The sequence below is a fragment of the Merops nubicus genome, unplaced genomic scaffold (assembly GCF_000691845.1).
Source record: "Merops nubicus isolate BGI_N331 unplaced genomic scaffold, ASM69184v1 scaffold3499, whole genome shotgun sequence".
NCBI lineage: Eukaryota > Metazoa > Chordata > Aves > Coraciiformes > Meropidae > Merops > Merops nubicus.
The window spans coordinates 1-15,310 of record NW_008630020.1 but is presented as its reverse complement, the minus strand read 5'-3'; the positions used below and the strand labels follow the sequence as shown (position 1 = coordinate 15,310).

Genomic DNA, 15,310 nt, shown 5'->3' with positions numbered 1-15,310 from the left:
TTAAGTTCAATACCAGTTGCTTTATTTGTACTAAAACATTTTCCATGTCAAACATATTTTTAAAAAAATCAAACTCTGGGAGAATTCCCTGCGGCACTCCTTTTTCACAGCTGTCATGCTCCTGTGGTTTGGAATAGCCGGATATTTTATACACGCGCGCGCACATACACAGAGTTTTTGGCTTCACAGTTAATTTAATATTATCTCCACCACGCCCTGTAGTGTTCTCTTGCTCACCTGCTGGCTACGGTTCTTTCTTTTGTTACGGGAAAAATAATTTTATAGTTAAGCCTTTTATTTGTTATTAAAACATAAGACTGTCTCTTTTCCTCCTCATTTTAAAACGTGAAATTACAGCTAAGTCCTGGTACGTTAGCAGTATCTCTGTGCTGAAAACAAAAACGAATACTCCTTCAGCTCTGGAGTACTTTGCTGACACCAAGCAGCAAAAGCAGAGCAAAGGTACTTTTTTTTCTCCCTTGAGGAAAGTGAGCATGCAGGGAATGGGTTGGTTTTAATTTTTAATTACTGAAGGTACGTATTTCCCCCTCTCATTTTCTCAGTGCAAGAATGGATCAAGAAGCTTCTGAGTAGCTATCTTGGCAAGAAATCAGTCAATGTATCGTAGCAAATTTTTTTTTTTAAATCTGTTTCTCGATTTGGAATGCTTGCGTGAGGATCCATTCTTCTAAATTTGTACAAAAGGCAGCAGAACGTGTTCAAACAGGTCTGCCTTAGGTATTGGTGTGTGCTGGCCTTTGATAACCAGGAGCGAGAAGAATGCTGGAAGAAGAAAATCTGTCATGTTTTGCAAACTGATCTCTTCAATCTCCTTGCTGGGCTGATTGTCTATTTACATTTGGCTGCTGTTGTTTATATATAAATTGGTGTTTACAAGCCATGGAAAAGCATGCCAGACTTCTGTTTCAGTTATCAGGTTGAGCAACATTTCCAAATAAATAAAAGCAGTGAGCAATTGTACCATGCTATTCTACATAGAAATAATGTAAATGTTTCTTTTTATCTTGGATGAAGTGATGAAGCTGAGGGGACTTTATTCACAGGATGTATGGACTTACTTTCTAGATCAAGGCTTTGTGAGCAAAGAAGGATGTCTGGCTCTTGTGAGACTCAGGGTAGGGGAAGGTGTTGCTTTATTACCTGTCTTTCCTAAAACACAATTGTAAGACACAAGCTGACTCTCCTCATCTGATTTACAAAGCTTTCAGTTTAATGATGCTTTCCCCATTTTGGGACTGTAACTCTTCACATGCATCTCTTCACACATGGATCTCAAACTGCCACTTGCCCACTCCCCACGTGTACTCACAGGATAACAGAATACAGATTTGGAAGAGGTGTAAGGGATCACAAATTCCAGGGCCCCACCCTCCCAGGCATAACGCACAGGCCGAGGAGATTGTATTGCTCCTCAGGGTATTGGGATACAGCAAGGATACAGATGCCCACTCCTGCAATACTCCCACACAGGGCATGCTTTTGTTTGTGCAGAGGCATCAGCGTTGAGAAAGATACTAATAGAGGTAACAGGCTAAGGCAACACTGCTGAGCATTGCCTGTTTGTGGGTAAAAAGCTTCAGTGCAAAATCCCAGTTAAAAATATTCAGCTGCCTACTCCCACTTCCAGCTCTTACCTCAGCATTTAGGAGTGAGACACATATGGATTGTTACAACAAATCCTGAGGTTACAAATTCCTTGTTCCAACCAGTAAAACCCAATGGGGAACACATGACAGACTTTAACTCAGTCCTGGGGAATTTCCATCAGAAACAAGACCCAAGGAGCACCTCTGCCATGCAAAGATACACAGCCAACTCAGTACACAGTTGATTTGATGTGCACTTTCTGTTCTCACCTGCCAAGAGGAACAGCAGCCTACTGAAAATAGAGTATTGTGCTATGTAAAATTTAAACTACCTTATAACTTCAAGAAAAACTTCTGAAGGGCTTGTTCCAAATGGAAACTGCAATGATGGGCATCAGTGAAGTCCAGCAGATCTAAGATGATGATAGGTATGTGGCTTAGCTACGGTAATCAAGGAGTTTAACTAGTTTGATGACAAATATCTTACAGTATTGGAATGCTCTGAGGTCCAGCTGAATGACAATAAACCTGATAGCTTTGTTTGTCATGCTTTACCTAATTTTACTTGCATTAATTTTGAGGAAGTTACTGTTGATTTGCCCCAGTGCAAGTAGGAACAGAAGCAGTCCCAAAACATTGGCTCCATTTCTCACTATTTTTGCCACCAGCCTAGGAAAACGGTCTTCATGCTCCCATTTCATTGTACTGCCAGCATAGCAAAATCTCTTGTAAATTATTTTTGAGTATAAAGCAGAACAACCTATGTGGGCAGGCAGGAGTTGTTTCTTACTCATTCTAATCATGACCTTTATGTATCTTATGCATGAAATACGACGAAATATTTTGAAAATACGCTGCAGCATATCACTCTACAAAACCATTCAAACAGAGGTTTACAGTCTCCATACCTCAATGTCTCTATTTCAGTAACCTTTTTCAGGGATACTTTCCACATCTGGTAAAGTGCTGATATAATACGAAGTGTTTGCAGAAGGCTATCAAGGAAAAGTGATCGTTCATTTCCAAGCCGTGTGGATTGCCGTTGTGCAGCCAGCACGGAGAGCAGCCCTCCCACTCTGCTCAGAGCAAACAGTAGCTCTGTCTCAGCTCTGCTCAAAGGATGGTCTGGCTCCTGCCCAGCATTGCTTTAGATCTCTACTCTGTCATCATCCTGCTGTCCCATTCCCTTTTAGCCACAAAACTTGACGGAAGTAATTCTATCGGCTCTGCAAGGTGGAGAAGGGAACTCTCTTCCTCCTCATCCCACTCACTGTGTTCTGCCCTTGACCCAGGGCACTAATGGGGACGTGCTAATCACATCCAAGGATACTCCAGCCCACTAACTTTTCGGGGATGCGTGCAGTTGGTTAAGTGAAGGGAGATTTGCACTGGGAGAGGCGGTGTAATGGTACTTATGTTACCCACTAGTTCCAAGTAATAAGTATAGTGGTCACAGTCAGAAAGCCAGCACAGTTGCTTTGCTGTACTTGGAATGCAAAATAATTATATTAGCTGTGTAGCATCTCTGGGCAAGTATTAGCTTCCTAACAGCTGCCACTCTCAGCTTCCCACTGGAATAAGTGGCAACCCCCACAACCAGGTACTCTACGAGGCTCGTCAAGTGCCTGCAGGTCAATAGTCACAACAGTCATTTGAGATGCACAGCGCCCTAAAGTTTTAATTAATCCGGTATACACTATAAATACTGAAATATGTATAAAAAATTAATTAGGTGGTCTATGCAGCTCTGATTTCTCAATTAGTACTTACCATGCCGGAAAATTATATTACATGACTTTGAGATACATAAGGAAGCATGGGACTTTGGGGATTTTTTTTCTAATGTAATTATTACTTGTCATCAGCACTTGCTAACTTTGGCCTGTTTTACCTCCCAGAGATCAAAAATGTGTGTGTGTGTGTGTGTGTGTGTGTGTGTTACAGCCACCTCGTTTTATAGATCCTGCCAGACAGTAGGAAACTCTGTCCTGTGAGGCTCTAATACAAATCATAGGTTTATATATATAGGTAATGTGTAGGTAAATTATATGTATAGGTAATACATATTTATTTATGTATTAGCATATCCCTGCTCGCACACCAAGGCAGGACTTCTCATCTTGGCTTCACTGTCACACTAACTCTGATACACCACTTCCAAGTCAAAGCTGGCTTGTATCTATCCCATTTTGTGGGCAAAGCAAATTAAGTGACTGTGCACACACAATTGTTGACATCCTCTGACACTGTCCATTTCAAAAATACTCCGTTCCCACAGCTCTTATTATTGAAATCCTTCTCATTGTATTTTCTAGACGTTAAGGAAAACTGGTAATGTCAAAACTGAGTCTTGCCTATGTCAAAGGAAAAGTTTGAGTAAAAGGAAATAGAAACTAAACAGGTAACCAAGAAGAAAATTATATGCATCTAAAGGGTTAATCCAGCTCCTGTCTTTCCTCAGAAGTATGAGTGAGTCTAAAGTGACAGGTAAAAGTCTAGAGGTGAAAGCTGCATTTCTCAAAAAAGTAGAAGAGTACAGGTAGTATCAGTCAAGCTCATAAATATTCTTCAAAAATTACTTTGAAGAACCCTCCCTATGAAAGAGTGTAGCTTAATCTCCAGTTTCATTAATTCCTTAACTACTGTGCAAAGAATTCAAAAAAATAGGAATTAATCAATACCACGTGCAGTTACAGTGATTTTTTTTTCTGCTGAAAAAAACCTATTTTTTCTATTTTTCTACTGTCTCTCCAACAGAAACCACTGACCTGCCCAGCTACCTTCACTGCACACACTGTAGAATTTAACACATATTGTAATTTCTTGCCAACCACTGATTATAATCAGGTCATTGTGACTTCTGGTCTTTACTACATCAGCTGGTTATAAACCACTAACATACTAGCAAACAGCTTAGCTGTGTTCCAAGGTACTTAAGCCTTGATTCCTGCCTGCACTTCATTCTTATAACATTTGTTACAGATCTCTCTTTCTGCATTCTGACAAGTAAAAATACCCTAAAGCTGTATCACCTTCTGCTATGAGGTCAACAGAATCACAGGTAAAGCAGTAGAAGCTCAACAAAGTGTTAGGATAGGTACTGTAAGGAACACTTTAGAATAAGTGCAGAAATCTGTTCTTGTGCAGGAAATCATGCTGGTACTCTTCTTCCTGGGTCACTACTGTACTGAGTAGCCTGCAGAGCCCAAATCAACAGGATGTGATTTGACATATCACCTTTCAAGGGGAAGCACAACCAACAGTTTAATCCTTAACAGTGACTATTCAGAAATCATCTCAGATTAAAATGGGCAAAGCAAGGAAACGAGAGCACTTCGTACTCTGTCTTGTCTATGAGAGGAAAGGTATTGGCCAGGGTGTTGTAGACAGCTTCCACAGCTGGGAAGTCTTGTGTCTTTGGAGAGGAAACATCTTCTCTTTGGTCTCAAACGTTGTGAGGTGGTGATGTGTGTGTGAATAACCATCATCCTGTGCTATCTAAAGCCAGACGACTTTTGGAGATCCATTAACTGGCTCCTGCGTACAGTGTGCCAGTTTGTCAAACTGGAAAAGAACTTTAGGATTTCTGAGCCTGAAATAAGGTAACAACTGGACAAAGATTCTGTGTTTAAACAGGAATGTCTCTAAACTAAAGAGACAGAAGGGAGGGGGATAAACAGAAATAGTTTCTGAAATCCTGCTTGGCCTCTCTTCATCAAATATTAAGTAAACTTGTTAGAAAAGATTTTAGGTTCAACCTGGCTTTTAATTAGCATGCTCTTTACATCATCTATTATGAGGCTTTACTTTGGATTTGACCCTGTTTCTGCTGCAGTCAACAGCAAAACCACCACTAACATCAGTGGGAGCAGGATCAATGCTTTACTTTGTAGATTCCCTATTTAATGTAAAAAAAATAAAAAAAGAAAAAGAAAAAAGAAACTGGTATTTATGTTTTGTAATTATTACTTATCAGGTTAATATGCTAAAGGCAGCTTGACAGGGAATGCTATTAATGAGCAAAATAAGGTTGCTGCTTCTGGACTGAGGTCACTTACAAAGAATGTACAAATGAAAATAAGGTTGACTTTTATTTACTTAACTATCTTCCTACACTGAATTCCTTTGGCAATGTGTCTTTAAACATTTAAAGCCCTGTTTACAAGGAGGCTCTGAAAGTAGCTTCAAACCATTATATCCCTAATTGAATTCCCCAGGAGTCCTGTAAACTCAGAGAAAAAAAGAAAGAAATCATAACATTTGCTAAATCATCTCAAAACATATTTCACTGCAAGGTTATGTGACCTGTTACAAGCCTGAATGATGACTTGGATTGAACTACTGAAACATTTTTATTATTCAGATTGAAATCAAACAAAAAGTTGCGCATTTGAAACCACCTAATTAAATTATACTTTCTCTGACTTTTATTCCTGATTAAAAGACTTTGGGACAAAAGACAAGTATACTGAAGATAACAGAATTAATTAAAGATATGTAGCTTTTGTATAACGTCACAGGGCAGACCAGATGCAGATTACTAGGTGAGTGGGCCAATATATTTAAAGCAAATGATTTTGTGAGAAATATAGGTTAAAATCCTCACGATGTTCAACAACCCACATTCCACCCACCCCCTTCAAACCAGGTAGTTTTTTTCACGTGGAGCTGCAAAACTCCACGTTATTTCCAACCGGTTACACCTTTTGGGTAACATCAGCTATAGGTGACAAATCACACAAGAAGCTACAGTTAATATCTTAAAATGTTAAACAGCCTCCCATCCCTGTCAGCTTACCTGGTTTGTAAGTTATTCCTGGGGGGAAGAGGAATCCCTGCTGGGCTGCAGCAGCCGCTGCCAGTGTCCGCTGGTCGTGTGGAAAAATTGGGATCATGAGCGGAGGCATGTGACCCTGAACCTGCTAAACAGAAGAGAGCCTCTGATCAGAAATAGCACAAATTTATCTTGACAGGTATTTCTCCAGTACTGATAGTGTTCTTGTGTTCACACAGTTCCACAGAACCTTCGCCTTAATGCTCTCCTTGCCAAATTCACATTATCACATCAAAGCCCTCACTAACATTGTTTTCCCTCAATGTCAGAGGTGCAACAGTCTCAGTGAACTGCACATTTTCCTACTTGTTCCTGGTCCTCTATTTTTTTTTTTTTTTTAATTAATATTCCTTGTTCTGGTACAAGGTAAAGAGGTACAAAACTTTTCTAACACACCATAGGTTCTTTAGAATGAAGAGTGGCACAGATTTCTATTAATTTTTCCCAAGTTTTCTCATCTTTGGTCACAGACAACAGAGCAACAAGCATTTTAGAAGTAACGTAACACTGCACTAGCTACTTTGATGTTCAAATTTTAGTATCCTTAGGGTAATGTTTATTCTGAGATCTTACAACATTTTATTGTTCGTATATATACCAAGAACTCAGGTATGTTATTTCAAAATCTCTCCACAGTATTAAATAGTCTTCCAGTCAACACCCCAGCTCTTAAGATTTAAGGCTCCGACATCTTGGCTCCCAATTAAACTAACATCCTTTGCCACACACACCTCACTATAACATATAAATTGCTTGTCTGTCTAAGCAGTTTTATAGCTTTATGCACTATCATGTAGCTTGGTAATTATGGAGCTGCATTCAGAGGCCATTTCAGAATAAAACTTACTCTATCAAATTTAATTTGACCTTAACAAATGTATCAAAAAGCACAAACACACAAAAGCAAAAAATTCTTCACCTCATGCCAGCATTTGTATTCAACATATAGAAAACAGGAGATGTGATAGAATTGGGTCTCTTAAATCCACACGTTAATTTCCTAGTTCCTTGCTACATAGGTTTCAGGGACAGTGTCTAGGACCACAAAGAGGTTTTATCCATCATTCCTTCACCCCAAAAGTACCCAAAGGTTGGACTATGATTTTTCTGATTAGTAGTTAAGCAAAAATATAATGGTTTATATATCAAAGCTAGTAAATGTAGGAAGAAATTGGGGGTTTAAGCAGAAAAAAAAAGATTTACCCTCATCCTACCATAAATTGGTGGCATTAAATACTATTAAATCTCACAAGCACACTTCAAGCAAATTTTTTTTCATTTAATTCCTGAAAAACTTTTTGGTCAAATCCCATATGTTGACCTATGACACTGTTTAAATAGTGCCAAATTTTCTTGTCATATCCCCATTACTTTCACAACCATTGATGCAGTGCAGAAATGCTACTGTGTGTGTCTATGAGGGTTAATTTACCAACAACTCTTCTCTTGGGAAAGCTCTAAGATGTAGGTTAATAAAGGTCAAGCAAAAAATAAACACTTTACAGTATTTTTTTTAATCCATTTCTCAGGAAAAATCAACTTATAATAAAAAGGTCTTTGTGCAATTACTGCTATAGCACTGGGGCGTGAAAGAAACTAGCTTTGGGCAGCTATTTCTCTCATTTTAGCTGAGGTAAGCCTGGCTGTGCATTTTAGGATATGAGTTAAACTTGGTTAGATTGGAGTTGATCCCCATGTGCCCAGCACAGGCATTTACCTCTGATAAAATGGCACTACTTTTGCTGTGTGGTGTTCCTCTACACTGGCTCTGCAGAAGTAAAGCAAACGAAACCCACAGGTTTTGTCTGACAGAAACAACCATAGGATGTATTGAAAGGAATTCAACACAAGATAACTTGCAATCCTTTTCAGTAGTTCTCAGCTACAGTTTAATCAAATGGACCCAAGGCTTAAGACAATCAGCATACAACACCCTTTCAGTCAGCATACCCAGGCAGTATTTCCATGGGGTTGCAAAGGTACAAGACAGCAACACAATCTCAGAAGACACACAAGAGATCAGAGTGAGTACTGTGGTCAGAGTGATGGTGCATATATACCAAAAGCAACACTTGGCACCATAATGTCATAAAAGTCACCTGAAACATATAACCAAAGCCTACACTGAGCATTTCTCAGTGCAGCCCTGTAGAGTAGGGCACACTCCACCACACCCAAAAAGATTTATTTTTTTTTTAAACTCTCAAATAAAAGCAATTCTGTAAGTGTGGACAATTGTTGCATGCTCTGGCCATCTGCTATTCTTCCTTGAAATACTAGCCTGAATGCTGGATCAGGTTCTCAGCCTATATAAATCATTGTAACTTTGCCTGAAGGTGGCTTAGAGTGTGACTTTGATTTCTGAGTTATACAGACTGAAAAAAGCCAAACTGAATGGCAATCATTTCCACACAATGGGTCTTCCCTTTGGCATGTATTAAACATTATTCCTAGGTAAATTTTGGTTTGGCCCAGCATTATATACATAGGTGTCGATTTTCAGCACAGGTCAACTGAAAAGCATGAATAAGCATTAAAAAGAAAGGGAAAGTAGAAGTATCATCGATCACTGAATTATAAAGATGTGAAATGAATGCCAAAAAAAAAAAAAAAAGTAGACACCTTAATTCTTGACAACTTTTCTTTTCATTAGGGTTTTAATAGTAGTATTTTGATTTTACTGAGGGGGGAGAAATCGGGATGAGGGGCTGATTGTGTACTTCATAAAATCGGCTACATGCCCAGAAATTTTAATTGCTGAGATGTTCCTCAGGTCTTTCTGAAAACCAAGCCTGCAGCAGATGCCCGAGAAACACTCTGACTCTGTCTCTTCCCATTCGTAAAAATCGCGTATTGTTGGATGGGCACTGTCCCCTTTTGTCTCCTCTGTGCAAAGTTGTTGATGATGCCATTCCTTGCCATCTGCCCCAGAGCTTCATTAAAGATACATGAATGGACTAACTGGGCTGCTGTCTTGTGAGGAACAGGTGCTATTGTTTGTCCCCAAAGACTTCCACTAAAGATCTCACTCGGAATACTTGAGAAAGAGCATCTGCAGCAGTCAGTCAGAGAGTAACTTGGCAGAGCCCAGACTATGGGCTAATATGCAAACAGTGACACTCTGGGGGACTCATTTTCTCTTTCATGAAGAATTTTATTTTGTTCTTTTTTTTTGGTGATGAGTAGTAAATGTTTGGTTTTGAACAATTTGAACAATTCTACCAGTCTATATCTTTAACTGAACTGTACAAACCCTCTAAGAAACCTGAGTATATTCTTTACAAAATTCAATTCTGCAGCCTAAAGCAAAATCATCTTTTATATAAATCAACCTCATAAAATTAATCTTTGTTTCTATACAACAAGCTCAGGTTTAACCGTGTTAAGCATGAGAATCCACCAGGATCAGGGAACTTTTAAAAGGTAGTGTACCATTCCTTTAATATCCCATCACAACTCTGACAGCTCTTGGGAACTGATTACAGCACTTCCTTGCCTGAGATCTAAGTCAGGAAGCAACTTTAGAGCAAATCAGCCCTGATTAGTTCAAGAAGCAACTTCCAATTTGATTCTCCCTGAAATAATAAAAGCTGGTGGCCTGTTTGATAAGCTGGGCAAATCCACAGTGCTTTGTCCCACAGTCATGTGAATGTTAATCTCAGAAGTTGGCTGGACAATCCTCCTTGTTAAAAAGTCATTGATGGTTAGTGTTATGCCTGGAAAATATAAGCCAAAGTGATATGTCATACAGAAATAATGCCTTGAATGAAAATGATCTGCTTCTTTTGGATAAGGAACACAACACATTTAGTGAGACACTAAAGAAGAGGAAGGGTTTTCCCATTCAAAACCAAAGCTGCCTCTACAACAAACACTGCAGCTAGAGAAGTAAAGGCATTCAGAGAAAAGGATGGCAGCAGTGCAAGCAAAAAGGCAGCTCACATGTTTCTCTTAGCTGCGAGGACCAGAGGTTTCAAGAAGTAAATCCTCCCCTATAATGGTGGATGAATTCCTCACAAACTTCTCAAGATCAGACTAAACATGTTGCCTCTCTGTTGCAGTTTACTTCAGTAAAGGGAATAAAGTGTCATCTTTTTGAGAGACAGTAACAACAACTTTTATATTTTATCCCTTTTTATTATTATTATTATTACAGTCAGCACTAGTATGAAACATCGTGATAGGCTAAATACGCTCTAATTGCCTTGAATAAGCCAACATCACTGTGCGAAATCATTGCTCCCCACTCCTTGCACCAATAAAATCTCTGAACCCTGTTCTCAACTTGTAGAAATCTTGAGATTCGTACTGAATCTAACAGACTACTCCAACTCTCGTTAGCTGAGAGATTAAGCTTTGAATTTACTGAACTGACTTTTTTTTCCTTTAGCATAGGATGTACAGTACCTTTTGTCTCTGTGTGTCCCACAAGAACCTATTTCGTTCCCAGGCAGGTTTAAAATTTTCATAGTTTAAACTTGAATTTCTACCTAAGATTTTTTTAACTTCTTGAATAATTGGTACAGCCACACTATAGCTTAAACCTGCCTATGCAGTCATTAAGCTTTTCACTTCCATCGCGAAAATGTGTTTGATATTTTCTACTCTCCCATTTGGAAACTACAGAGTTTCCCAGGTAATGGCAGTGTAACAAGTAAGAATCAGCATTTTCAGAATGCTCAAAATACCTGTTTATATGATGGAACAGAATGGTTACAACAGAGAGCTCAATGGGTTACATTTAGGCTGATAAATTTTTAAAAAAATTACTGGCGTGGAAAGCAGGATTTGTGTCCCCAGTACTACTAGTGCAAGTTTTAAAATACCCTTCATATTATATGTACTTACTTCGTCTGCATTTTAAATACCCGTTATGCAACACATGGCACTAGTATTTTTGTATCACCCTTAGAGTTTTATTTATTTATAGTGTTGAATTTTGTTGATTATTTTTATTTGTTTCTTTTGTTGTTGTTTTTAAGAGAAGAAAAATAAGAAGTTTGCTTAATTTGAATTTTATTTTGATTAGGTCATTTTGGTGATGTTGCATGAAGTAGGGATTTCTTCTGTGAAAACTTTTATGTGTGAAAGTCAGTAGGATCACTTAAATGCTTACAAACAGCTACATGCTGAGATTTTGCAGGTTTGGGCCCAAATCTCCTCCCCAACTCTGCCAATGTTGTAATGAACTCGTGCCATGGCTGAGCAAATTTCTGGTCCCAAATATGATTTATTTGGGAAAGCTGCAGAATAATTGCACTGAAAAAATGAAAAGGTCTCTTTGGTTGTTACTGAAAGGTCTGGATGGGGTTTTTTTTGTAGAGTTGTGATGGAGTAAAGCAACTGTAAAGGCTGGGTTGACTGACCAATCTAGTTATGAAGGGTCTGGCTACATTGTGGGCAAGTGGTGGCCAGGCCCTCTGTTCTCAGCTCAGACATGTAACTGATGAACTACGAACTGCCTCGTGGCTAAGATGCTGAAAATCACGTTGACACAGCCCCTACATTGAAATTTATTCAGAGGTTCCTTTCTGCTCCTGATAGCAATATAGAATCACTGGAGCTATATCTATATAGGGAGGTATATGATGTTCTAATTTATCTGCCATCTAATTATCTACAGTCTAATTGAAAAATATTTCCTCTCAGTGAACGAACATGAGCCACAAAGAAAAAGTCTGCCAATGAGACCTCAGGGGAAGCGTTGGCAAATAAAGTGTAGAAAAGATACCATAGACTTGCAAAGTGAGAACATTCCATACGGGAAATACTACGAAAAATATGCAGCCCACTACTGAATTTGTAAATGGTTTGTAACTGCTATTTTCTTTCTTTTCCCCTATCATTTTTTCCACTTGTCTAATGCTTCAGCATGATTTGGACATGTAAGTCTACTGTAGTGGCCACAGCATTAATGTGAAAATTGTAGCCATCAACACAGGGTGAAACAGAGTGTCCTTATTTGTATTATTTCTTCCTCGCCACTTTGAAACTTTAAATGAACTAAAATTCGGTCTGCTTGGAAAATAAAGAAGGAAATAACAGGAAAGTAATACCAACCACACTGGAAACAAAATAGCTTCAAACACTAGCTCTCATTTCATTTCTATTAGCTTCTCATTGTATTGCTCTGTTTTTATCTAGCTCCTTGACTACCTGGCAATACAGAATTCAACTAAAGATGATCTCATGAAGTTAAGAGTATGATAAATGGTAATTAAATCTATTTAAATTGTCTGTATTTTAAGAAACTCTCACTAGGAGGGATGGAGAACATCTCTGCTATAGAGAAATAAATAAAACATGTTATGCAAAAGTGAATTTATAGTTCATTTGGAATTAGAGATCTACCACCTTTTCAATCCATACAAATGCATAATCTTGTCAATTAAATATTATTGTTAAGGTCTAGTAGTATGTTAAAATCACTTTAAAGTGCAACTAAGGAAAATTCATGTGTGTTTATTACTCCTTAAGGGTCTATTAGTGGGTATTTTATTCAGATTTGTGTTGTAAAATCTGCATAAACTCAGCATATTGTTATCCCCATGTGTGCATTTGTTTGGTTAAAGCATAACAGCAAATCTCTATTTCTGCAACTTCTGGAAAAGTCAAGAGAACTAAAACAGTCCTAATTTTAATCAGATACAAACAGTTATCTCTACAGAAGTGAAGAGTTGACTATTATGCAAATTGTCACAGTTAGTGGTCACCAAGCCATCACAGAAGACTGAGCAAGTCAATTATTTCAGATATTTCCAAAGACTAGTGAAGATGTATGTTTCTCATTTGCACCTTGTCTTATTCATGCCAAAATAAGAAAAATATTGCAGCCTAATGATACTTGTTGATATTTTATATATGGAAGCTCCATTATTTCAGCTCAAATCTAAATATAAGTTATACCAGAAATTCCTTATTAGCTTATATTTTTATGGTGATACCAAAATGTGGAAGATTTTTGGAGTACATTGAAATTTCCCATTGATGGAAAAACTTAGAGCAAGAGATGTTTTAATATGTGCGCTTCATGTTGGGGTTTACAAGCAGTTTTCCCTCCACATCCTTTCAAGACAGAGCTCTATTTTGAGTAGTAGCCATCACTAGTTATTAACATAAAATTAATTCCCTCATAGAAGGGCTTGCAATATGTCGTATAAAAGACCACCTAACACCATAACACAGCTGACTGCTGAAGGAAGGATTGCCTTTCACTTTGAAGAATAGCTCCAGCAGAAGTGGGAATGAAAACAGAAACATCTTTCAATGCCTATAGTGGTAAAAAAAGGTACAACAAAAGAACAGGTTGAGGGGTTTCTATTACATTAAATAAACACAGAATATATCTGAAGTCCATGGGGTCACTGATGCTTACTTCTGCTGTTTACTTTGCTATGGGAAGAATCTCTTCCTGATCAGCACACTGCTTTTAAAGCTTTCTATATTTTCACCAGCATTCCAAGATTTGTAACTGTATTGTATTATAACTATATAAGCACTTAGAGCTTTTGAATGCTTTACAATTAGTAATTAATTCAAGCTCAAAGACTCATGCAGAGGACAGTATTATGTCTACAGTTTACAGAGGAGGACACTCAAAGATGCTTTGGTTTCTTACTCAGCTGCAAAAGTGACAAAGCATAGTGGATAGAAACCAATTCCATTGTTATCTGCTGCTTGTAACCTTTACACCTTCCCACACAACTGTAAAGAGAGCTGCCCAAAGTGCTACCGCTAATGAGGGACATGCTCTGTTGGAAAATCAGAAGGAGGCAGCATTTGAGCAGGTACACACCAGTGCTGCACAGTTTAGCCCTTGAACACTTGCATACTGGCAGGATACAAGGTGGAGGCGAGTCATTGGTGTAAAAAGGATTCGCCTTTCCCTTCCCACCCAGTCCTGTGGCTGACTTCTTCAAGTATTTACTTCTCTGTGAATTACTCTTCTTTACTATAGAGAAAAGTATTGATATTTTTCCTCAAACCTAAATGGATTCTATTCAAGAGACTGGGTCAAAGGAGTTATTCACAGCTAGTGAGAATATTCTTGCTTCTGTATATTTTTGAAAGAGATTTGATGCAGAATAGTAACCTAGATAATTTCCAGGAATCACATGATGTTTATGGAGTGTTTAGATAGAAACACAAAGGGTTATCAAAGGCAGTTATGTGGAGAACCAGTTTAATGCAGAAAACTTCTGTGTCTAGAGATCAAAGTCAAAACAGAATACTGATTGCATGCAAAAATTAATTTGTTCCCTCTCTTCCTAGGATTCCTCAGATTTTGACATGATCTGACCATTTTTACTCAGAAAAGGCTCCAAGACACCGGTGTGCTTGCACAGTATGACTGAGGGGATTGCTACTGCTAGGTACACAGTAATTACTGCAGATTTGGGAGTGAGCAACACAGTTTCTAAACTTCCAGTGACATACCCACAGCCTGCTACCTGCCTATGCCAGCCAGGGCTGGCTCATATATTGTCTCTTCAACTTCCTACAGCATTTATGGCTTTCCTACAAAACAATGCTTTAAAAGAACAAAATCATTTAAAAGGTAAAATCAGGCAGAAACCGAGGAAACTAATATTTAAAATGAGCAGTAGGTACTTCCCATCTGACTTTGGGTGTTAAAATCTCAGCAGCAGCTGTCCCTCAGAGACAAACCCGCCCTGCTGCGCTGCCCTTTCCGCAGAGGGCCCCGGTAGGCAGGGCTGCCAGCCTCGCCCTTCTCCGCCCTTCCCCGAGTTGTCAGAACCCCGCCGGTATTTAAAGCAGGCTTGCGGCTTGCGCACAGGTCCCGGCCGCGGATCCCGTGATCGCCCTCACGGTAGGGGGGAGCTGCTTTGAGTCGGGCTCTCCGCCTCAG

At 38.8% G+C, this 15,310-nt stretch overlaps 1 protein-coding gene across 1 annotated transcript in view; it reads right to left on the bottom strand.

Moving 5' to 3' along the window:
* The window catches only part of SOX6 (SRY (sex determining region Y)-box 6), a gene marked incomplete at its 5' end in the record, with an annotated part of 92,924 nt that extends 86,398 nt beyond the window's left edge, over positions 1–6,526 (bottom strand). The window contains one exon of the mRNA XM_008947113.1: positions 6,406–6,526. Within this exon, the coding sequence (XP_008945361.1) occupies positions 6,406–6,526 (121 nt within the window). The remainder of the gene's footprint in view (positions 1–6,405) is intronic.
* Between the last annotated feature and the right edge of the window lie 8,784 nt (positions 6,527–15,310).